The sequence below is a fragment of the Polypterus senegalus genome, chromosome 6 (assembly GCF_016835505.1).
Source record: "Polypterus senegalus isolate Bchr_013 chromosome 6, ASM1683550v1, whole genome shotgun sequence".
NCBI classification, from domain to species: Eukaryota; Metazoa; Chordata; class Cladistia; order Polypteriformes; family Polypteridae; genus Polypterus; species Polypterus senegalus.
Genome location: NC_053159.1, coordinates 23,355,716 through 23,379,982, shown reverse-complemented (window position 1 = coordinate 23,379,982; position 24,267 = coordinate 23,355,716). Strand labels below are relative to the sequence as shown.

At 42.2% G+C, this 24,267-nt stretch overlaps 1 protein-coding gene across 4 annotated transcripts in view; it reads right to left on the bottom strand.

Moving 5' to 3' along the window:
• The window catches only part of ttll10 (tubulin tyrosine ligase-like family, member 10), a 327,871-nt gene that overhangs the window by 192,560 nt on the left and 111,044 nt on the right, over positions 1–24,267 (bottom strand). For 2 of the 4 annotated variants that reach the window (XM_039755585.1, XM_039755588.1), the window contains one exon: positions 8,018–8,134. The exons of the other annotated variants lie outside the window; for them this stretch is intronic. In XM_039755585.1, the coding sequence (XP_039611519.1) occupies positions 8,018–8,134 (117 nt within the window). The remainder of the gene's footprint in view (positions 1–8,017; positions 8,135–24,267) is intronic. 4 annotated transcript variants of the gene reach the window in all.

The following is a 24,267-nucleotide window of genomic DNA, read 5'->3' as shown; positions in this document are numbered from 1 at the left end:
CACAGTGCTGTAAAAATGGCACCATCCCTCAGATGAGAGGTAAAACTGAGGTTCCTGACTCTCTGGGGGTCATAAAAGATCCCTTTGTAAAAAGCAGGGTGTCCACACTAAACTGCCCACCATGGCCTAGTCATTCTGGCCCCCTGATCATCTCCTGTGTCTAACTGGTTTTCTCTTTCAGCACCCAACAGCTCATGTGTGGTGAGCGTACTGACACAAAAATGGCTGCTGTTACATCATCCAGGTGGAGGCTACACATTAGTGGGAATTGAAGTGGCTCCCCACTCACCAAAGCACTAGTAAGAAAAGCGCTACATAAATGTAAATAATTATAATATCTTGTCTCTCTATTATAATAAAAAAATCTTGGGAGAAGAGATGAGACTTTGTGGCAGGAGATTTAACCATGCCCAGGGCCAGAAATAAAAGAAAAAGAGTAGATGACAAAGTAGAATGTTGTAAAGAATTCAAAAACCTTGAAACGATACGCATGCAGAGCAGGTTAGAGATAATGGAAGTATGAAAATTCTAAAGTCTGAAAAAATGATAGTAAAGATCGAATTAGTGCAAACAAATGGAAATTATTACTCAGTGAAACAACGGAACAGTGAAAAGAGATAACATATTGTTCGGATTTAGACTTTAAGTTGGAGACTTGCAGATCATGTTGCTATCGGGGAAAAGTTGTGTTTTTTCCTAATGAAGAGGCGCATCAGCGAGAGTTAAAAAATGTGTTGTTTGGTGAAAGTGAAAGCCTGTGTGAGAAAATTTCAAGACCCGCGAGACAAGACTTTATATAAAGAGATTTACAAAAGTCCTGCCCACATAAGCACGCACATGGTTCAATCATTTCTCATTTGTGTGAATGCTATTGTCAGAGAGAAAGAAACGATATTCACTCACAGGCAGTTATACATTGCATTGTCACAATAAAATTCCAAACAGGGGATCAAAATTCATTGCGATATTGATGAAAAGGTAAAAGTGGAAAGAGATTGAATATATGGACATACAGTAGGTGATATGACTGAAGTATGTGGATATTGTTTGGCTTGAAACTTTAAGTCAGAGACTTGTAGGTCGTCTTATTCGTGTTGCCATCAGGGAAATGTAGTCTTTCTTCCCAATGAAGAAGCTTATCCATGAGAATTAAAAGTTTTGTTGTTTGTTGAAAGTGAAATCCACATATGTGAGCGACAGACACGCGAAGTTGCTGGCGCATAGCGCAGGCAGGGAGGTTGGCGAGCAAAGCAAGCAGTGACAAATGAAGTGGACCAGTACAGAAAACCGGGCTCCAGTCTGGGTCTGTGTGGAGTTTGCACGTACTTTCTCTATCATTGCACCAGTTCTCCAGATACTTTGGTTTCTTCCAAAAATCTAAAAACAAAAACCATAAAATTCTAAAAACCTCTTAATGTAAATCAGGGCAAAGACAGACCCTCGATAATGTGCCACTGTATCAAAGGTCTCACACACACACACCTAGATGTCCAGCTTAGAGGCTCCGATTAACTTAACCTGCAAGTGATTGGGATGTAGGAAGAAAAATGAGGACCTGCACAGTTGTGGAAAAAATGTCCAAAAAGAAAGTAAGCGGCCATAGGGTTCAGACCCAGGAGGCTCAACTCAAATGACAGTACAACACCAGAATGCCACCCAATTCTAAGTCACGTCAGGCCCTTCAGTCCACCAGTCCTGCTAATAAATAAGAAGCACATTCAGAAAATCGATGTGCAAAAAATGGCAACTCTTCAGACTACTGTACAGTGTGTATAACCATGCTTACCGACCAAAGACTTCGTCTAAATGAAGTCAGATGTCAGCACTCACTACAGAGCAGAAAACCACCTAAGAACTCGGCACAATTACATTTTTAACACCATCGTAAGGATTGTGACATTCAGTCGATCAGGCTCATGTGATTAGCTATTAGGCAAGTTGTTCCAATAGCCACCCCTTTTCGAAAAATGTCACATACAGTCTGCCACTAATAGGGAGGCCAGTGGCAGATGACAGGCTTCTCTATGAAACAAATGCAGGCACCGTGACACCTGGGATCTCAGTGCACATTATATAGTAAACTAGCTGTGTAAGCCTGTGCTGTAAAAAGCCCGGAGTCCTAGAAACTATTGAAAAAACTACAGAAAAAAAAATTGAAATGTAGAGATGTCAGGTAATTGAAAGGAACTACTCTGGGCGTCTCTCTCCTTGGAGGATTCGATTTTGCTGATGTGCTTGCATCGTTTGTGCATTAGAGGCTAAGCGACTTTGTCTTTCTTCAGAAGGTTTCTTTTTGCCAATGTGTTCACCTCACTTCTGTAATAACGGATAAGCGAGTGACTCTCTCTTCGGATGTTTTGTTTTGCCGATATGTTGGTCTCACTTGTGTATCCTCGGAGGTGGAACTCCTAGCCTGACTCCATCTCTCACTTCCAGGCTGGACAGACACACACACTTCCACACGTACACGTTTATATATAAGACTAGGGGGCTTTGCCCCCTGCTCGCTTCGCTCACCAACCCCCAGGCCAGCGCTACATACTAGCCACTTCACGGCTGTGCCGCTCGCGTATGGGGATGTGGATTTACAATTTAAACTATTTTACATTACAGCTCATAATTAACCATAGTAAAAAGAGTAAAATGTAATAATTTGAAAGTAAACTATGTTTCATGTTGCATTAGAGTTATTCATTGCGTTATATGATTTCATTCTTTGGCTTTGAAATTAACACGCAAATATTTTTTAAACTTACACTTATACTGGAAAACTTCATTAAAATCAATTTTTTGAATTAAATCTTCGCAAATATCGCATTGAATTTTGATTCTGCGTTTGGACTTACATCTTCACAACGCAACATATAATTGCCCGTGAGAGAATTTCGTTTCTTTCTCTCTAATAAATAAACCGATTTTTTCGAATGTTTCTCCCTGTGATTTGTTAATTGTCTTTGCAAAAGCTATTCTAACGGGAAACTGTTAACGTTTTAATACGAATGGCATATCAAGATCTCCTTTGGTGTCTAATGTTATCCAAGGAAGATGCACTACATTTCCTTTCTTGGATACATCCTTCTTTCAACAGTAATTTGACCGGTGGAAGACCAGATGGTGTTAACGGATTGCCTGTGTACTCATTACTTTTGTTGATAACCCTTCGGGATGAAATTCATCAATAACATTTTGACATAATACGTCTTCTTTAATTGGGAACTTAAAGTGAGGAAAATGTTAAAATTTAGAAGAGCTGAGTGAACAGGAACTGTGTCTGTCAAAGGCATTCACACGAATGAGATCGGAGTGGACTGTGGGCGTGGTTGAATATAGTTGGGAGGAGGGCGTGACAAAAAAAAATCTCGTGTCAAAAGTTTCGTCTCGTGGGACTTGAAAAACATCTCTCTTGTAAAAAGTCTCATCTCTGGATTTTTTTTATATAATAGAGAGATATGGCAGCAGGCATTGTGGTGCAGTGGTTAAGCCTTTGGGCTCAAATCCCGCTAGTGACACTGTGTGACCCTGGGCAAGTCACTTGACCTGCCTGTGGTCCAAGTGGAAAACCAAAAAGAAATGTAACCCATTGTATCATAAATGTTGTAAGTCGCCTTGGATAAAGGCGTCAGCCAAAAAAGTAAGTAATTCTCGAGCATGCACATCAGATGGCCGCCATCTTCCTGGTTATTCCCAGGTATGTAATACCACTGCTGGCTGAGAGGGGGTGCTGCCACTAACTGTGCCATATTTCCTTTGCCTCCAAAGTACTGAGAAACTGCACAGCCAAGGCAACTGACTCCGCCCCTTCCAGGCCCCAGAGCATAAAAGGCCAACCACCCAGAGGTGGGCGGGGCGTCTCTTGGTGACGGAAGCCTTGATAGGCAGAAGTTTCCTGTTAGAATGCCAGAGGGTGACATTTCTGTTTGTATTTGCATCATCGAGCACCGTTTTCATTTTGTAAGTAAACGGGGAAAGCCAGGTGGGCACCCCAACATTTATCACAGTTATCGAGCTGTTCCTACCTCGGATGACCACAAAACGTATAGGGCCTGTCACATATGCAGGGTCCAGTGAAATTCTTACTTGCACCTGTTAATCACTCCGGCACCATAACTACTTTACCTGAAAATGTCTGTCTGTCTTACCTGAAACATCCCAGAACACATCTGTCATAAGCTGGTTAAATATGTCACCCTGAAGTTTTATGGTTTACTCAGGTCATTAGTATTTATTATGTTGGTACTACATTTGTTAACTTATAAGATTAAGGTCCACTAGAATTGTTTACTGAAATTTGTAAACCAGCCAGGACAAAAACAGGTTAGGTGATTCGTTTAGGGTCACAAGAGGTGAGCACTAAGGTCTGGCGTCTTTGCCATTACACCACACATACAGGTATGGTCATGTCTCAGAATTTCTTACGCCTTGTAAGCTTCATTGTGCATGCTAAAGTCAACAGCGTACAAATCAGTGCTTAGAAAAGGAGGAAAAATGTCTGCTTTTAGTAAAAATGTTTAGGAGAGGTAATAAAATGAACCAGACATCGAACAGAAAATAAGTTATTCATTTACAGCCAAGACGAAATCCCCAAAGTGTGATAGGGAGGAGAACCTCAGGTGGCAATGACAGTGGCTGATGGTGCCGTCACCTTTCTATCAAATCATTAAATGCCAATTACAGAAACACTCCGTCTTAACAGGACACCTGATGCCTGCTCCGGCTGCAACCCCCAATTCAAACTTTACAAAATCAACATTTCTGTCAGCCATTACTAAAGGGTCACCAGCACACACACGGCCACTCAGAGTGGGAACTCTGTCATCCTCTCTAGGACTCTGTAAGGTCAGGAAGTTCTCATTTCTCCAAGTGTTACACACTGCAGACCTAAAAACTGCAACTGTACTGGAGTCAGAAACGAGCAGACGGACCACCGCTGGAAGGGTTAGCACGGGACAGAACTGGATTTTAACATTTATGTGCAACTCTCCCTGTGATCAACCATTTCATGTCATGTTTCATGTAGAACAAAACACATACACACCCTGCCACCCACCCTGTATAAAATGCAGTGCGTGTAAGATTAGCCCTTGTGGTACCATTTAGGACACCATTTAAGAGCAAGTGCTTGAAGGCTCAGCATTTTAGTGAGAAGATGTTATTGAATTGAACATCAGCAGCATTTTTAAAATGTTGCCAAAACGCCGTGCAAACATTCCAATAAGATAAATTAGGCTGTTCGATGAACGGCTCAAAGTGAAAAAAGTTTGACCCCCTTTATGAAATACGAGCGTATTAAAACATTTGATCACAGTGCTTTATTAATACTCTTAAACCTTTTATAGTTTGTTGGCTTTACAACAATACTGGAATAACAGTAAGTGTTAAAAAACAATAAGCTTAATGTAGCCAATGTCAGCCAAAATAACACACGTTACATACAGCAAGTTACAAACACACCCTGCTTCTTACCATGGCTATCATATTCAAGCATTCAAATGTTTGCTTTTTTAATTACAAACTGTGCAAGAACACTTTGTAGTTATTAACAGGACCCCCATCAATACACAGCTGCTAGTATGAGAAGTGACAAATCTATTGACTCGTATGTTAGCGACTACTTCTGATTTTCTGTCCTGATGATCTAACCGTACTAAGCTGTGCTTCACTCTGTCAACTGTGAATATGAAACAGGACAGCTGAAACTAAAATGGCTGACTCATCCTGGCAGGAACAGAGTCTTTGTTTTTTAATATCGATGATTAAATGATAGATAGATAGATAGATAGATAGATAGATAGATAGATAGATAGATAGATAGATATGAAAGGCACTATAGGATAGATAGATAGATAGATAGATAGATAGATAGATAGATAGATAGATAGATAGATAGATAGATAGATAGAAATGTAAGGCACTATATAATAGATAGATAGATAGATAGATAGATGTGAAAGGCACTATAGGATAGATAGATAGATAGATAGATAGATAGATAGATAGATAGATATGAAAGGCACTATAGGATAGATAGATAGATAGATAGATAGATAGATATGAAAGGCACTATATAATAGATAGATAGATAGATAGATAGATAGATAGATAGATAGATAGATGTGAAAGGCACTGTATGATAGATAGATAGATAGATGTGAAAGGCACTGTATGATAGATAGATAGATAGATGTGAAAGGCACTATATGATAGATAGATAGATAGATAGATAGATGTGAAAGGCACTGTATGATAGATAGATAGATAGATACTTTATTAATCCCAATGGAAATTACGGGCAGACAACAAAGGCACAAATCTACTCTCTATAAATAAAATCCTAAGCCTAAAAGTGCAACGATTTTGTGCAACATTTATATGTGACGTTTTTTGTCATGCTTTATATCTGGCTTATTTTAAAACCTACATATATATGTTTGGTATCATTCTTTTCATAATTTATTGAACTTTATTGTGATGTTGTTAGATTTTCAGATTCTTATTCCGTTTTTAAATTACAAACTAAAAAATATCAAGAACTCACGTCCCGCAAGACAAGAATTTGTGCCAAGAGATTTAACCACGCATGGGGTGGTATAATAGATAAAGAGTAGGACAGCTGTTTGAATGTTTAAAGCGCCATGCAAGGTGCAGATCATGTGGCACGGCAGCAGCAAAAGCAAGCCAGCAGCTGACTGAGCAAAAAAAAAACAAAAAAAACTGTATTTGTTTCCCATTGTATCAGCGTTTAAGAGGGGATTGTCCTTGGGGTGCGTTCAGCACAACGCAAGTGGCAGAGACGTGAAGTGACTGGTGCGTAGCACAGGTCGGGGGGGTTGGCGAGCGAAGCCAAGAATTTTACAGTAATAATCTTAAGTGTGTTAACAAGGTACAACTACACATATAGTAAGAATGATCTATAAGTAAGTAAGTTAGTAAAGTGTAGGTATATAATAAGTGTAAAGCGATTTGAATTGCTTATCAGTTACAGTTTCACAGTACAGGATGCCAGTCCTTGGCACAGTATGTCGCTGTCTGCTAAGATGTTTGCTACAGCAGCTCTGTTCCCCATTCAGCAGATGAGAAATAAGACTACCTCAGCTGAGGGGTCTGGAGGTTGATGGCTGAGGGTAGTCTGTGAGTGAATGTGCTCTCCTGTTTCGCCAAAGCCTCGTACAGAGGGTGGCAGTCATTGCCCAGGATAGTCAGCAGCTGGCTGAGTGCCCTCTGTTGTAACGATTCTCCTATCGTGTCCAGCCAAACTCCTAAGATTGAAGCAGCCTTTTTAATCCATTGGTTTAGTCTGTTGGGATCACCTGCACTAATGCCATTTTCCCAGCACACTACTACATGGAGAAAACAGACTGGCCACTACAGACTGGTAGAAAACATGTAAGAGTGGCCTGCATTGACCAAACGATCTCAGCCTCCTCAGGAAATGAGGGCGATGCTGACCCTCTGTGTTGGTGCTCAAACCTGCTGTTCAGATGTACCCCGAGGTCCTTGAATGTCCTCACCACCTCCACATCTTCACCATCAATAAGAACCGGGGGCAGAGTGGACTACGATTATGTCCTTTGTCTTACTGATGCTGAGCTGCAGGTGCTTCAGTTTACACCATTCAACAAAGTCCTCCACTGGTGTCGTGTATTCATTCTCCTGTCCATCGCTGATACACCCAAGTATGGCTGTGTCCTGTGAAAATGTCTGCAGATGACATGATTCAGTATTGACACCAAAATCTGAGGTGTAAAAGGTTCTTAAGCTGCTCCAGTTGGGTCGTCCATTATGGAGGACGCTGTGGTATTATCAGCCCTCATTAACAGGAGCGTCTTCCCCAGCAGTCTGTTCCCAGTGTAACAGTGAAAATCCAGCTGTAAGCTGGGGGGGCCACACGTTCCTGACAGGGCACACTCAAACACATCATACACATACAGTTTTAGACAAACAAAAGCCATCCTGTCAGTCCATCAATTTTCTTAGCTTAGCTAGTTAGTTTAGTTGTCCCAAAATCTCCTCCAGATACCTTAGAAGTTGTCATGGTTGTCATCTCAGCTACATGACTCAGTAGTTTGTTCAAGATTCTCATAACACTTTTTGTGAAGATGCGCTCCCTGGTTGCCATCTTAAATAGCCAGCATATCTATAGGATACGAAAGAAGAAACAAGCATAAGGGGGCAATGAGCAACTTCCACACAGACGACATCAGGACGTAAGAGTCAAACCTACAGATGCACAATGGAGTCCTCAGGTACGTGATTAACTAAAGAATGCTGCTGGATACATCCGATAGCTGCCTTGGAGAACTGGGAAGGCCCGGGTAAGGCCTCCACACTGCCTTCTCTGCTCAAGGCTAAAGAAGTTGAATTCTTTGAGTCTCTCAGAATACGACGGGCTTTTATTCACAGGGGGCCAATTTAAAGTCTACAGTGAGCTGTGACCAGAATACCAGTACAAGAAAATGTGCAGACTTTGGGAGAATGCGAACATCTCGCATAAACAGTGAGTAAGCTGATTTAAAGCCCTTTTAAAAGCTACCACTAGTGTTCAATACCTTGTTAAACAGGCGGTAAAATAAGGAAATTTGACCACATTTTGGATACTCTGAAACAGAGAATTTAGGAGGAAAAACACAAAATTACCGAAAATCCCTCAGAAGCCATGTTGGTAAGATACCATGTGTCTAAAGGAGTGATTGGCACCTTCAAATGGCAGTGAACCTAGTGAGTAAATAGAAGGAAACTACTGAGACTGAACTATGAGAAAATAATAAAAATAATATTTTGATCAAATTTTGACCACTAGTAGCAGTAGTAGAGTAGTATTGTCATATGTAGAGAGGAAAATAAAATACTTAGTTGTGTGTCCGACCAACATGGCACAAGTCCACACTCTGTGGCACCGGGATCACCAAGAATGAATTAAAGTGCAGAACTTGATCTCAGTCGGGTAGATACCGTACAGGCGATAGGAGCTGTTCATTAAAGTGGCCTCTGATCTTTGAAGTACTTACATGTTATCCAAGTTATACAGAGAGTCTTCAAATCTTCAGATCTCGTTTGGTTCAGAATAAGCCCATGAAGTATTTCCTCAGCTGAAGCTGTGAAGGCGTAATTACTGTTTTCTGACATGCTTGCAAGCATGTCAAGCTAAAGTACTAATTATAAAAAAACATCACACAGCTTTTCAGAGACAGCACGACTTGATAACTGCGGACACTGCTCACAACAGTGGTGGGCGTCGGTAGACGCCGTTTTCTCCCTCTCTCATTTCCGATTTGACAAGCAGCCATTCACGTAGGATTTTTGGTCAGTAAAGCACGTTTTTATTTTCGTTGGCTCATGCTGAAATTTTTAAATTACTAAATTACATACAAAGTGAATTCAGTTTAAGAAGCGAGCCTCCTTATTCAGACCTAGGAGCCCACATCTTATTTGGGCACAGATGAAGCACTGGGGTCAACTGAAAGCAGTCACTACAATCAGTGGTGTTGCGTAAGAAATGGAAAATCATTCTGTTTATTGAACTAATCCAACTTTAAAGTTGCAGGGAGCCAAACCGTACCCTACAAAGACTGGGTGCAAAGCAGGAACAAGTCCCTGAATGGGAGGCCAGTCCATCAGAGGACTCATACTGGCCTGTCGAATTACTCATCAATCAACATGACCCGCATGCTTCTGGGATGCGAGCAAAAAAACAAATGATTTGGAAAACAAATGGGGAAAAATTTGCCAACTCCACACAGATGGTGTAAATTCAAACCCTGATTCTGGTGACTATGACAGCCGTTACAACCACTGGGCCAGAACACTCAGTCTAGGTATGGAGTGCTTGCTCTCTCTCAAATTCTCTCTTCTGCTCCTCTACGGGTGAAGTTCAGTTTTATTGTCATTTACCTCCAGTGCCAGGATGTGAAGTGAGATTGCCTTCCTTAATTCCAAGAGAGTTTCAGAATGTGGACAATAGGTGGTAAGTTTGGTCAGGTCAATTGGCTTTCTTGTAATACCATCCTTACACCATACTGCAGCATACAGTGGCACGAAATTACGTTCCCCAGGGCCACAGTGCAACAGGTACAAAATTTGGACATGAGCATCAGTAGGCTTTGCGCCCTAGGACCCAAGTTACCCAAACTATAACATTTCAGTAATTATTTACCGCCCTGATGTTGAACTTTCGGATCATAACATCGGCTATTACAACAGCAATTGACACAAAGAATTCATAATTAATTGCATAATTGCGGTACTTGAGGGCTCCTCTAGAGTGCCTTTTTCTCTTCCACGATTTGACTCAAAAACTAATCAGCTTATCGTCATCTCATATCAGGCTTACGTTTCGAGTTTGGTATTTTTCCATCCAGCCATTTTAGCTCTAGAGCATCCTCGAAAAACTTTGAATGTGTGATACACACACACCCATCTTTGAGATATTGATGTTTTCGGTATCAGGAGACCCTAAAACACCGAGATCCGTCAAAAACCGGAGGTCACAATTTTTGACGAATCTAAAGCTTTCACTCTTCCCCCATAGACAATAGGTTATGGTGGGCTTAGGGTGCAAAGCAATAAACATGGGACAGGTAAAGAACTATACTCATATAAATAAATAAATATTTTAAAATAAACAAGTAAGCGAATAGATAGTAATAATCTGAAATAGTAATATAATAACTAACCACAGTAAAACTAATAATTAAAAGCATCGTAGTGACAAGTGTAACAAGTGTACTGCATATAAATTCACTAGTGGGGCAGATCTAAGGACAGGGGGGCAGCACGGAGTTCAGAGTCCGGATGGCCCAGGGCTAGAAGTTGTTGCAAAGTTGGTTCAGATGCTATAGTATCTTCTGCCAGATGGAAATGGGACAAAGAGACCATGGGAGGGGTGGGAGTGGTCCTTCACAATGCTGAAATTTTACAGATGCAATGCTTTACAAGATGACCCAATGAACTTCTCTGCAATGCGTAGGACTTTACGGGTCAGAGACACTGCAGTTCCCAAACCAGACAGTGATGCAGCTGGTTAGAACACTCTCAATGGTGCCCATGAAAAGGGGGTAAATTGTCTTTCCTTCCTCAGGTGCTGCTGTGTGTTCACGGCTATGGAGGTGGTGTTAACTGGCCAAGTTAAGGTCAGCTGCCAGGTGCACATCAGGGAATCTGCTGTTTTTCATCAAATGCACTGCAGAGCCCCTGATGTGCAGTGGGGTGTGGACAACATGGGCCTTTCCTGAAGTCAACAGTCTTGTCCACGTTAAGAGGCAGACTGTTGCACCTGTACCAGTCCACCAAGCATTGTGTCTCCATTCTGTAAGCCAATCTATCTCCATTGCTAATGAGACCCACCACCGTTGAGTCATCCTCAAACTTAATGATGGTGCTGGAGCTGTATGCAGACGTACAATTCTGAGTAAGCAGAATGAAGGGGAGTGGGCTCAGTACCCAGCCCTGGGGTTACTGGTGCTCAGTGTGATGCTACTGGAGATTGGACTGTCTGGGGTCTCTCTGTCAGGAAGTCCAGGACCCAGTAGCATAGGGAAGTGTTGTAGCCTAGCAGACCCATCTTTTCTATGAGTTTCTGAGATTCGGCCTTTAAACTAAAAACAATCGATGATCATTTAATATGTGCAATAAAGTGCGCAGAGCACGATTAACAGAGAGCGCACCATGTCCAGCGCTTTTGATACCATGCAACAGAAAAGATGGCAGCGCTGTTCAGCCCATTCCCTTCCTGCCATACACTGTACAACAGAGTTACTGCGTCTTCTGTTTAGACTGCTGCCTTTCAGCCTAAGCCACTTACAGTATTTGTACAGAATCTCTCATGAGGAGTGACATGCCCCGATCTGTCATTAAAATCATTTTTTAAGCTACTGCATACATGTGTTTCTAGTAGAATTGACTACTGCCATGTTTCACAGACAGAATTATAGAATTGTTCAATTTCTAGCTTGCAGTTCATTTAAATTGTTGCCTCCAGGATGATCATTATTAAAACTAGGAAGTAGGACCTTGCAGCTCCTGGACTTAAGTCAGCTTCCAATTAAGTCAGATTTCCAAATCCTGCTCTCGTCATGCTCTATCAAGCCATTAATGGATATCCTCCCCACACCCGGTCTTTGCCTAACAGCTTCTTGACACCTTCACTCCAGAGACTGCAGTGCAATCACAAGTGCATGGCCTTGCGTTAATTCCAGGAATGAATAATCCTAAAGTGGGAGGATGAGCCATTAGCTATGGGGCCTTAAAACCGGGGAATGATCAGTGTCAACATTTTAAGCCGGACTAAAGATGCATTACTTTAGCACGGCAAAATCTCATTAAAGCTGTTGGCTTGGCTGTTCACGAAACTCTTTGTTTCAATACAGGATTAAGCAGGTATGGAAAATGAATTATCGGCTGTGGAGAGTCAAAGCCTATCCTGGCATCATCTGGCACAAGGTAGGACCTGGCGTTGCATGGGGCACCAATCACTCTAATTACAGTGCAGTCTAATATCACCACTGAATCTAAACTGCAAAAGAAAATCCACAGATGCCTATCAATGATATTAAATATGACACAGTAAGGCATCTGAAACTTGGAGGTGGTGCCACCATGCCACCCAGTATAAAAATGTTTAATTTACTCTTACTTATTTGCTTCATCCATAATTATATCAATCATCATAACTTTTCCAGACCAGTTAATTCTAATTCAAAGTTGCAGGGCACAAGAGCCTTACCCATGGGGCATGGTATGCAAGGTAGGACACAACCTTGAATGGCACACCTGTCCACCAGAGCACAAACTTGTACAGGAATAATTTATAATTATCAATTAGCTCATCTAGGGTGGCATCGTGACACAGTTGTTAATGTTGTTGCCTCTCATTCCAGATTCCTGGGTTTGTATTCCAGACCCGGGCACTGCCTGTTCAGACATTCTCCCCAGGCCTACTCTCACGGTACTCTGGCTTTCCTCTCTCATTCCAAACAAATGCATGTTAGGCTAACACTGGCCCAGTGTGAGGAGAGTGTGGGTACGTGAATGACAATTAAATGAAAGCAGGTTCACATCCTGTCTGGGGTCATCTAATGCAGCCAAGATAGGCACCAGGCTCCTACAACCCTGAAATGGGTACGCGCTTTAGAAAATAATTGGATGGTTAAGTTAACCGGTGTGTGAACTGTGAGAGGAAACGAGAAAAACTGCAGAAAAAAAACATGCGGATGTGAGGAGAACAAGTAATTAACTGTAGGTATGCATTTCTGGTTTCTGGTAATTTTAAAGTTGCAAGAAAACTCACAATTCTGTCAGTTAATGGTTATTGTAAAAATGGTTATCATACCCAGGACAAAGCAATTGCAGGTTAAGGGCCTTGCTCTTGGGCTCAACAGAGTAGGGTCACTTCTGACGTTTATGGGATTTGAACCAAAAACCTTTTGATTGCTGGTATGGATGCCTAGCTCAGTGTCGTGTGGTGGGTGTGGCAACGCACTGTAATCAGCACATGCTCCTAACCTCCTCGTCTTCCTCCTCCTCCTCACTACTCCAGGAGGATACATCTGTTTGGCCAGCCCAGCCCTGACTCTGCCGTAGAACAGCCAATAGGGAGGAGGAGGCGGCTTGTTGGCCGAGGTCTCCAGGACTCTGCTGTGTCCGGCTTGTCTGACTCCTCTTCTACAGCCTGGCTGTGGTTCTACAATTCGATGATGGACAGATAGTGTTGTTTTTCATTTATGTTAACTTGTTTTTGCTTTATTTTTGTTGTATTTGAACAAATCTCTATCCTCATATGTGATAAATAACTGTGTGTAGTGAATGGTATCATCTATTCTTGCATTTTGATTTGAGAGTTGCCGCTATGCACTTTGTAAGGAGTTCTGTGCAAAAACAAAGTAGTCTGTACTATTGTATTATGTTTCTGAGGTGGCCATGATAGATTAGCCATCTAGCTCCGTGACGAGGATGACTTGTGTTCTGTTTTGTGTGTTGTATTTACCCCATTTTTTTGACAACCATTGCACACTGAACCTGCCTGGAAAGGGGGGTCTCTCTCTGAATTGCTTTTACCCCCAAAATTCCTTTCACATTTTTTCTTACAAGGGTTTTTTGAGAGTTTTTTCTTGACTTCTTCTAATGGGGGTTAAGGCTATGGGGTCTTTTAAAAACATGGCCTATTAAAGCCCATTAAGGCATTCCCTGTGTGATTTTGAGCTATACCAGAAATTTACACATAGACAATGACAGGGTAAGATTCTCAGATGATCCCACACTTATGGAGTGTATTGATAAAGGAGGATGAGACAGAAGAGAGAGGAGTCGGGTGGAGAACTTTGTTTTTTTGGCTCTTTGTCTGCATCTTAACATTAGCAAAACCAAGGAACTGGTTTGACTTTCACCACATCAAACAGTCTCTATGTCTAGTCACTATTCAGAGAGTGGCTATAGTGGTCCACTGTCACAAGTACTTGGGGGTCCACATGAATGACAGGTTGGACTGGTCTCGGAACACAGGGGAACTGTATAAGAAAGAGCGGAGCAGACTCTTTTTCCTTAGGACACTGTTCCTTTAATGTGTGAAGTGACACAGGGACAAATAAAGATCTATCTATCAATCAAGAAATGTTCTTACATCCAACTCCATAACATATGCCATGTTAGCACATTTCTCTCCTTTTCTGACACTGAGCAGCTTGGCCATGCTTTATTGTATCCCTCACTGACTTCTGTAACTTCCTACTGGCAGATGTCCCACCTAATCTTTTATTGCAGCTCCAGTCAGTTCAGAACTCTGCAGTAAGAGTCTTCATACCGACCTGCAACAATCTATCTATCTATTATATAGTGCCTTTCTTATCTATCTATCTATTATATAGTGCTTTACTTATCTATCTATCTATTGTATAGTGCCTTTCTTATCTATCTATCTGTCTATTATATAGTGCTTTTCTTATCTATCTGTCTATTATATAGTGCTTTTCTTATCTATCTATCTATCTATTATATAGTGCCTTTCTTAACTATCCATCCATCCATTCATCCATTATCCAACCCGCTATATCCTAACTAGAGGGTGACGGGGGTCTGCTGGAACCAATCCCAGCCAACACAGGGCAGAAGGCAGGAAACAAACCCCGGGCAGGCACCAGCCCACCACAGGGCACACACATGCACACATCAAGCACACACTAGGGACAATTTAGAATCACCAGTGCACTTAACCTGCATGTCTTTTGACTGTGGGAGGAAACCGGAGCACTCGGAGGAAACCCACGCAGACACGGGGAGAACATGCAAACTCCACACAGGGAGGAAGTGAACCCACTGCACCACCGTGCTGCCCTCTATGTATCTATCTATCTATTATATAGTGCCTTTCTTATTTATCTATCTGTCTACTATATAGTGCCTTTCTTATCTTTCTATCCATCTATTACATAGTGCCTTTCTTATCTATCTACAGTATCTAAGATTTGAACACAAGCCCCATTTTCTAAACCAGTATATTCCAGTTCAATGTCATGGGTGTCTGGACAGACTCTGTATCAATTTTATTAGGTTCATTGAAGGCTCTATTACTATTATTATTATTACACAAATATTCTGCTTGCTCCAAACAGTAAACCATGTCACCTTGAAACAGTACCAATACAGTACGATGACTGTGTAGATGTCTAGATACTGTAAAAGATGTGAACGGCACTACAGACTCTCCTTTATAAACAGGAGCTAGTAAGGCTTACAGATAATCTGTAAAGGTCCCCTCTGATGGCACCGTCTAGTATTGGCGGACAGCACTGCTCTTTCACAGCTCTAGCTTCCTCAGCCTGAGTCCCGTGCCTGCGAGTTGTCTGTGTGGAGACCCTTGTATCTGTGTGGGGCTTCCTTTGGGTGCCCTGGTTTTCTTCCCACATCCCCACAGACATGCATGTTAGCGTGACTAGTCATTCCAAACTGGGGCCCAATATGTGTGGGTAGCGTTGGACTGGTGCCCTGTCCAGAGCCGTTTCCTGCCTTGTGCCAGTGCTGTCAGTTGTCTGGGTTTCTGAACCCCCTTACCGTGTCTGAGAATACCTGACCAATCGATTCGGTGAAATGCACAGGTGATGGAGGAGTTAAATGTGGTGTTGCATGCAGAAAACATTTTTGAAGATAGCAAAAAGAAATAGTATTATAAAAAAAAAAAAGTCTAGCCATGTGAAAGGGGTCCACATTAAAGCCACGCATATTGTATTAGTCAGTGGAGAGACTCAGACCTCCAAGACTGTCAATCCACACAAACCCCGCAAGATGATGTGCATCAGAATGTCAACCTGTGTGAAGAGTAAAAAGAAGAGAAAAAGGTACATGAGAAAGTCAAAATGTCGTGGGGACTGTTGTTGGGAACAATGCCGTTTAATAAAAACACGAGCTGGAGGCCAAACCAGATGAGCATTACCAGGAAAGAGAAGTCAAGTAAAAAGTCCCCTTTAATTGCCTAACTAAAAAGATTACAATATGCAAGCTTTCGAGGCAACTCAGGTCCCATCTTCAGGCAAAGATGTAATCAAAAGAAGAAGATGAAACTTCAAAGTTACATACACACAGCTTGATTTATTTTGAACACCTTAGAAACACACCAGTAAATATCAACTTGTGTCATGGAAGCTGTTATGTAATACAAGGAAGAATTATTACAACTTTGAATTTCAGGTGAGGCCCACTTTAGACGCCTTACTCAAATCAATTGGCAGACTCGGGCCAGGCCCTCCATAGCAGCACAGCAGCTCAGCTCAGGGCGGGTTGTGTTGTTTATAACTGCCATTTCAGATGACAATGTCACAGTTTCATACCCACAAATGTAAAGTGTCAAATTGCAGAGGAGATTCACCTTCTTAGTGTTGTGTATACCAGTCAATGCCAACGGCAAATCTGACTCACTTCCACATCCGTAGCACAACACGTGGCAAACTACAATATTTAATAGGGATTTGAATTTGTTTAATTATATCAGGCCAGAAAGAGGAAAGGGCAGAGAAGAAAGGCAGACTGAATGAGAAACAACTGCGGGCAACAAAGACGAAAACTCGAGCAGGCCTGCGGACAGTCGGAGGTGTCAGCTTGACTATACAGCAACAAAAGGATAGAATCACGGCTCAGTAATGATGAGCAAAGCACTAAGTACACAGGTTATACCAGAAAATGTACAGCACCCTGTTCAGGAGTAAGCAAGATAGAAAATGACAGACGGACTTACTTAAACAAGAACACAAAACTCTCAGACTTGGTCTCAAGGTAGAGCCGGGAGATCGAAGGAGCCGTCAAGTGTCTACAGTAGATGTGAGCAGAGTCTCCATACCCCAGTCCTAAAGCAAGATGGCTGGAGTCTTGGCATGTAAGATTCTGAGAATACGGTTGAAATGTTACATGAATTTGCTAAAAATGAACTGTTATGAATCTAACATTTTCAATGCTTGTCAAAAATAACTCCTCTCTGACAGCAGACTGCTTTGCAAGCCAGACCAGTAGGCCTCCATTAAGCACTGCTCAGGTATGTTGGGTAGGCCATGGGGACAGTTTTGCTGCTTGTCCACTAGCATCAGGAACTAAAACAAGGCCAATCGACTGGGGTCATGCTTTTATTTCTCCATTACAAGCAAGAATGCTTATGGAGGCATTACTTACTACGTCATTAAACGTAACTGATACGTTTTTACATTTACACTAGATATGAAGGAAATGACTGTGGCGTTCATCGTTCTCTTTGCTGCATCTGTAAACTTCTGCTTGAGTTTGCTATTGTTTTTGGCCAGGCTCTGTCCCTTGGCTTTAGCTTTTGTGAACTTTGACCCGGACACAGACAGACGGACATCTCTGTTTCCACCACACACTGTTTATTTACAACAATATTTACAATAATCACGTGCACAAACCCCAGTGCCTCCAGCACCGATTCCCCCAATGTCCAGGCCACACAGTCCTGTGCCTCTTTTCCTCCTGGCCGCCTCCAGTCCTCACTCCAGCTCCGTCCTCTTCCACCCGACTTCCACTAATGACTGGAGGGAGGCGGCCCCTTTTATAGGAACCTGGATAGGCTCCAGCTGCTTCCCGGCAATCTCCTGCGGACACAACCCCGTGTGGCGGAAGTGCCGGCTGCGCACCCGAAAGCCGTCCAGGTGTCTCCTGTCGTCTTCCCCCGGCACTTCCTGGTGTGGCGGAAGTGCCGGGCTCCCGGGATAATAAGGCACTGGGGCGCCGCCTGGCGGTGGCCATGGGCCCCTACAGGGCTGGGCTTCCAAGCCCTCTACCCGAGGCCTCCAGCATAACCAGGACGGACGCCCCCTCGCGGTCTGGAGGAGGCACAAGCCCTCCTCTGGTCCTCCTGGGTGTTCCGACCGTGGACCACACAGGATATACCGGCATCGGGGCGCCGCCTGGCGGTGGCCACGGGTCCCTACAGGGCTGGGCTTCCAAGCCCTTTACCCGAGGTCCCCAACATAAACAGGACGGACGCCCCCTCGCGGTCTGGAGGAGGCACAAGCCCTCCTCTCGTCCTCCTGGGTGTCCCTGTTCATTGTTGCTGGTTGACGTTCTTTGTTTTAGTAAATTGTTTTGTTGTTTTAATGAGATGCTTGAATTGATTCTTTTCTTTTTAAGTTATGTTTCATTTACTGTCCCCCTTTCGTTCATCTTTGTCTAACTTTCTTTTGGATCCTTAGTTGTGCGTTTGCTTCCTTCTTTCCCCCTTTATGCTCAGACCACCTAATGTTGCAGTGGTTTGGCTGACAGGACCACTCCACACACGTTAATTGTCAGGACGCCGAGTGACTCTCTTTGTCCGTAGCGCCCTTTTTATCTCTTCACAAAATTTAGATTTGATTATTTGAAGGTTAGTTTGGTTGGTTCTTGGATTTTTGCATTTAGTATGGCTGTATGGTGGCTTTTTGGTATTATACAGTATGTTTGTACTTATTAGCCTTTAACACAATGCAGAATTGAAGACATGGCCAAAGATATTGAAAAGTGACGGAAATGGTGGAAAATAACTAACTAGCATGGCTATTCTCCATTGTTTTGTGAGGTTTGAGTATTAAGGAGCGTTAATGGAAGAACTCCTCTGTTTGCTCAACCGGCTCTGAGATTTCCGATGCACTTAATGGTTATTTCTTGAGACATGGTATCGAATGGTAGAAATGTGTTGGGATATGCACAGACGGTGCTGCAAGCATGACCGGGCATCTTTCAGGAGTTGTTACAAAGGCAAATGATGTTGGACACACAGACATCTTGTTTACTCATTGTATGATACATCGTGAGCAACTTGCGGAGAAAAGAATATCTCCAGAACTACTCTCTGATGTCATTAAAATTGTAAATGAAATTTGGCACAAAGCTCTCAATTCTCGAACAGTTAAAGCACTTTCTGAAGAAATGGTATCCCAACAAACTCATCATCTTCTTCACACCTGAACTGAGATGGCTGTCGAGAGGTAAAATACTAACCCAATTGTTTCAGCTGCACCAAGAAGTAAAGTTATTCTTCCAGCAACAAAATAATTCAAAGTTCCAAGAGCTCTTCTCCGATGATGATTGGTTGGCTAAGCTTGCATATTTGTCAGATGTTTTTCTTTGCTAAACGAGCCGAACACATCCTTGCAAGGACATCTTATGGATGTGTTCACATCGCGAGGTAAAAAGGATGCATTTCAAAAGAAAATATTGCTGTGGCAAACGAAGTTAGCTGAAGAAGATCTGCAAATGTTCCAGAACCTTGATGAGTACGTGAAAGAGGTAATAACTCTTGTTCGACAGCATTATTATTACCCAAAGGCAGAGGACCCCAGACATGGCAATATGTGGATAATGGACCCATTTTTGTCAAAAATGAATGAAAAGGAAAGCCTAATCAATCTAACATTTTCCTCAAAGCTAACTTCCAATCATCCCCATCAAGATCTTCATTTTTGGTTCTTCGTAAAAAGTGAGTACCCAGTGCTGAGTGAAAAGGCCATCAAAGATTTGATTCCATTCACAACGACCTACTTGTGTGAAAAGACATCCTCATCTGTTACAACAATCAAAAACAAGCACCGCTGTCGGCTTGAAATGCAAGCTGCAGTGACGTCATTGGTGACAAGAAACCATAAACTAATTTCAAACAAGGAAGGAACACCACATATCGCACTAATCTTTGTTATTTCAAATTGTTATTTTCAAACTTCAATTTTGTCAAATTTAAATTTAATTGATGTTAATTGTTGCAATTAAACATGTAATTACCGTTTCACATTAATAGTACTAGGGTGTTAGCCATTATGAATGTAGAATGAAGTCAAGTAAAATGACAATATTCAATCTCCAGAGCTGCAGAGCTCCAGTCAACATGAGACTCAAGGAGATTTTACGGCCTGAGTAAAGCTGTAGAAAGGCAGAAGGCCAGACGCTGACGGCTGTCTATTGTCCATTTAAATAAAGTGCCTTGTCAATATGTAGATTTTGCACTTGTCATAATAAGACACAGGCAAGAGGCCTCCAGGACAGGACTGTTGGCTAATATAACAGTTTGTGCAAAGCTTGCAACTAGAAAGCATTTCTTTGGCTGTATAAAGAAAGAAAGAAAGAAAGAACACCAGGGTAGACAGCACAAGAGTGTCTTAGAGCAATTTGGCAAGGCCAGTGTGTTTATTGTTAGTGACTCCCGGTGTCCTGTCTTGGGTCCTTGTGTGTGTCACTACCACCAGCCACCAGGCCGACTCTGTTTGCATATGTAAAGCAGGCATGTGACAGATCTGTTTAACCTCCTAAATGTTCTTAAGTGGTGTACAGATTGTAGTTTGCAATCTGAAATAATGTAGGAGTCCTCCCTCCTCGAATTCCTGCTTCATTTTCATAATCCTCTTTAATTCAAGGCATCTTTTATCCCTGCAGCAAGCAAATTCAATCCGAGTCGTGTCTTTTTCAAGCCAGATAACTGTGGATTAAGACAGGCTAAACCAGAGCAAACTGAAGTCATTGTTACATGACTCCTAAAATGCTTTTTTTTCAGGTAAATAAATAATCACCTTTTTTTGTAAGTCCTTTTAAAACCGAAGCCCATGAGTCAAAAATTAAAGGACTTTCAGGGTATTGTTATAAAGGAACGCTAATATAAGCGATTTCAGCTTCATGTGTGGGGTTGCTTCTCAGCCAAGGCAGTGGGCTCACTCAAAGCACATTTGGCCTAAGAACACGGCCATGAATAAAGAATTGGACCAAAACATCCTCTGAGAGCGACTTCTTCCAACCATCCAAGAACAGTTTGGTGACCAACAATGATGGAGCACCGGGCCATAAGGCAAAAGTGAGAACTAAGGGAATAAAACATCACAATTTGGGGTACATGGCCAGGAAACTCCCCAGACATTAATCCCATTGAGAACTTGTAGTTAATCCTCAAGAGGCAGGTGGAGAAACAAAAACCCACAAATTCTGACAAACTCCAAGCATTGATTATCAGCTGCCATCAGTCAGGATTTGGCCCAGAAGTTGATTGACAGCCTGCCAGGGTGAACTGCAGATGTCTTGAATAAGAAGAACCAACACTGCAAATGTTGACTCTTTACATAAACTTAATGTAATTGTCAATAAAAGCCTTTGAAACTTATGAAATGCTTGTAATTCTACTTTAGTATACCAAAGAAACATCTGACGAAAAGATCTAAAAACACTGAAGCAGCAAACTTTGTGAAAACCAACACTTGTGTCATTCTCAAAACTTTTGGCCACGATTGTATATGGATCTTATGTTCTTCCTGGTATTCTGTTTTTCCTCTTACACTTCAAAGATATACATATTAATTTCAGATCTTAAATTGGTCCTGTGTACATCAGTGTGTTGAACTGGCACCCTATCCATAGTGGGCTCCTACCTTGTGCCTGGCACTGCCAGGACAGGCTTTGACTCCCCACAAACAGAGTAAATGGATAGACTGGTGTAGTTTTCTAATGCTTCTTTTAGAAATGCGGCAGTAACTGCAGGCTACTCATATATTCAGGTTACCTAAAACTATCTGGTGAACTAGAGAAACTGGTGTACTAGTGGGATTTTCTGGTAATATGTTAGAATTTAGCTACCTAGGGGCTACCTACAGTGCGATTATCCGTCAGTTATTGCTATGTAACGTAATCCAAGCCATTGCTCAGGAGTTGCTACACCTGACTAATAAATGCACTGTACAGGACGTAGCCTAAGCCACAGTGCTGTGTTGACATTGGAGGTCTAGAAGTTATTTTAAAGCCTTAGTTAACAGCCTTCGTACAAAGCAGGAAGTACCTAGCAGTAATTCCTATTAAAAAGTGTTAAAAATTAAAAAAAGAAAAGCTAATTCTGTACTGGCAAACTTTCTCAAAGAAACAGAAGCTTTAAGTATCATGTTATCAGTAATGACACATTCTGTACTGCGTTAACTGTTGTCACACACGCACAAATAGGGGACAGCCAAAGGGCTTGACAAGGTGCGAAACAACGGGAGATACGGGATTGGATTGGAGCATTAGTTCCTTTTCTTCCCTTCCTCAACAGAAAGACGGAAGACTAAAAACGGTGCTACCTGACATAACGCTCACGTATGCACGTCCATTCTACTCACTACAAGAGGACTTCTGTTCCGGCTCCCCTGAATTACCTAACTTCCGGTCGCATCGTGATGACTTCATTTCCGTTCCCCGATTGTGACGTCCTCCCCGGCTCCTTTAATCAACATCACATCCGCCTTTGATTTAATTTCATCCGTGTCAGTTGTGGGGCAAAGTGGTGGCTCTGAGGCTAGGACACTGCACTGGCAATCAGGAGGTTGCTGGTTTGAATCCCATAAATGCTAAAAGTTATTCAATTTCGTTGGGCCTTTGAGCAAGGCCCTTAACCTGCAATTGCTCCATCCTGGGTATGACGTTAATCTGCATCCATGTAGGCCCTCCAACCTGCAAGGAAAAACCTGGGGTTTGGCCCTCGAGCCACCATAAAAAACCTCACACTGGTTCCTTTCCATCTGAACTGGTGTGGTGCTGAGGTGTCACCCGTTGCATGGCTGCACTCGGGTCCTAATCTGGGATACTGAGTTGGTTTGCCATGTGGTGGGTGAGGTAATGCGCTGTATCAGCGAGGGCTCCTACCCTCTCTCTCTCTCTTTCCTGCCACGTATCCATAAAAGCTCAGAGAAACCATTCTGTTCTGCCAAATGTTTAATTTTCATTACTTTGACCCGGATTTGAAGCATTGGATCCTCCAACCAGTAATGGGGAAGCTCCCCAACTCTTGGTCTGTTGTTTTTTGTTCTTATTTTGTAAAATTAATGCACTTCTTTTATATGTGATACGCATATTTAAGTAATCAAGTGGTTAATTTTACAATGCGTGTGACCCAAACTCATTACACGTATAACACAGCAGCATCTTCAACAAATATCATACAAAGAAGGAAGAAGGGCCCACCCGACGACATCAGACAGCAAGCTAAGCTTGCAGGTGCCTTCTGCTCAGGAATTTCACGGAGGATTGTGCCACTTCAGGTGCCAAGTTTGATGCCTTCTTAATATATAATTATGCAATGGAATAAAAAGGAAAGAAGTGATGATTCATCTGTCCATTTTCATTACAAAGTTAACCTATTCAAGATCACATTAAAAGAGGAAGACTTCCAAAAACTATGCTGGCTTGGCAGCTTAATTAAGGCCATTATTTAGCGGTTTAGAACAAAGAGATTAGGAATAAACAAAACAAACATTGAGTTACCAGGACCAGGATTGGAAAACAATAGTCTAGGATATTATCTCCCCCGGCTTCTCAAACAATAAGTGCATCAGGGAGTATGCTGCATTGTTGTCATGTAAGAGGATAAGCTGGTGAGAAGTTGATTTGAAAATGTATGCCGAGGTTCTGCTTGATATGCACCTGGACTTATTGCTGTACTCCAAAAAGAGGCCAAAGACCATCAAAACCTACTAGGGTCCTTAATGGCACTGTCTTTCGTGAACTCAGAATATTAATTTGGCAGCTCCACAAGTTGAAGAGTCTGCCTTTTTAAAAATTAACAGCATAATTACAACCTCTATTATGTATAAGAATGCTTTTACAGTATGGAATTTATGAATTTACACACCAACTAGGGGGTTTACCCCCTGCTCGCTTTGCTCGCCAACCCCCTGGCCTGCGCTACACACCAACCACTTTGCGTCTCCCCCACTCGCGTTGTGAAGAGGGGGGCTGAATGCATCCCAAGGAGACACGGCCATTCAATAAATTCTGAAAAGAATGAAACCAAACATATACGAG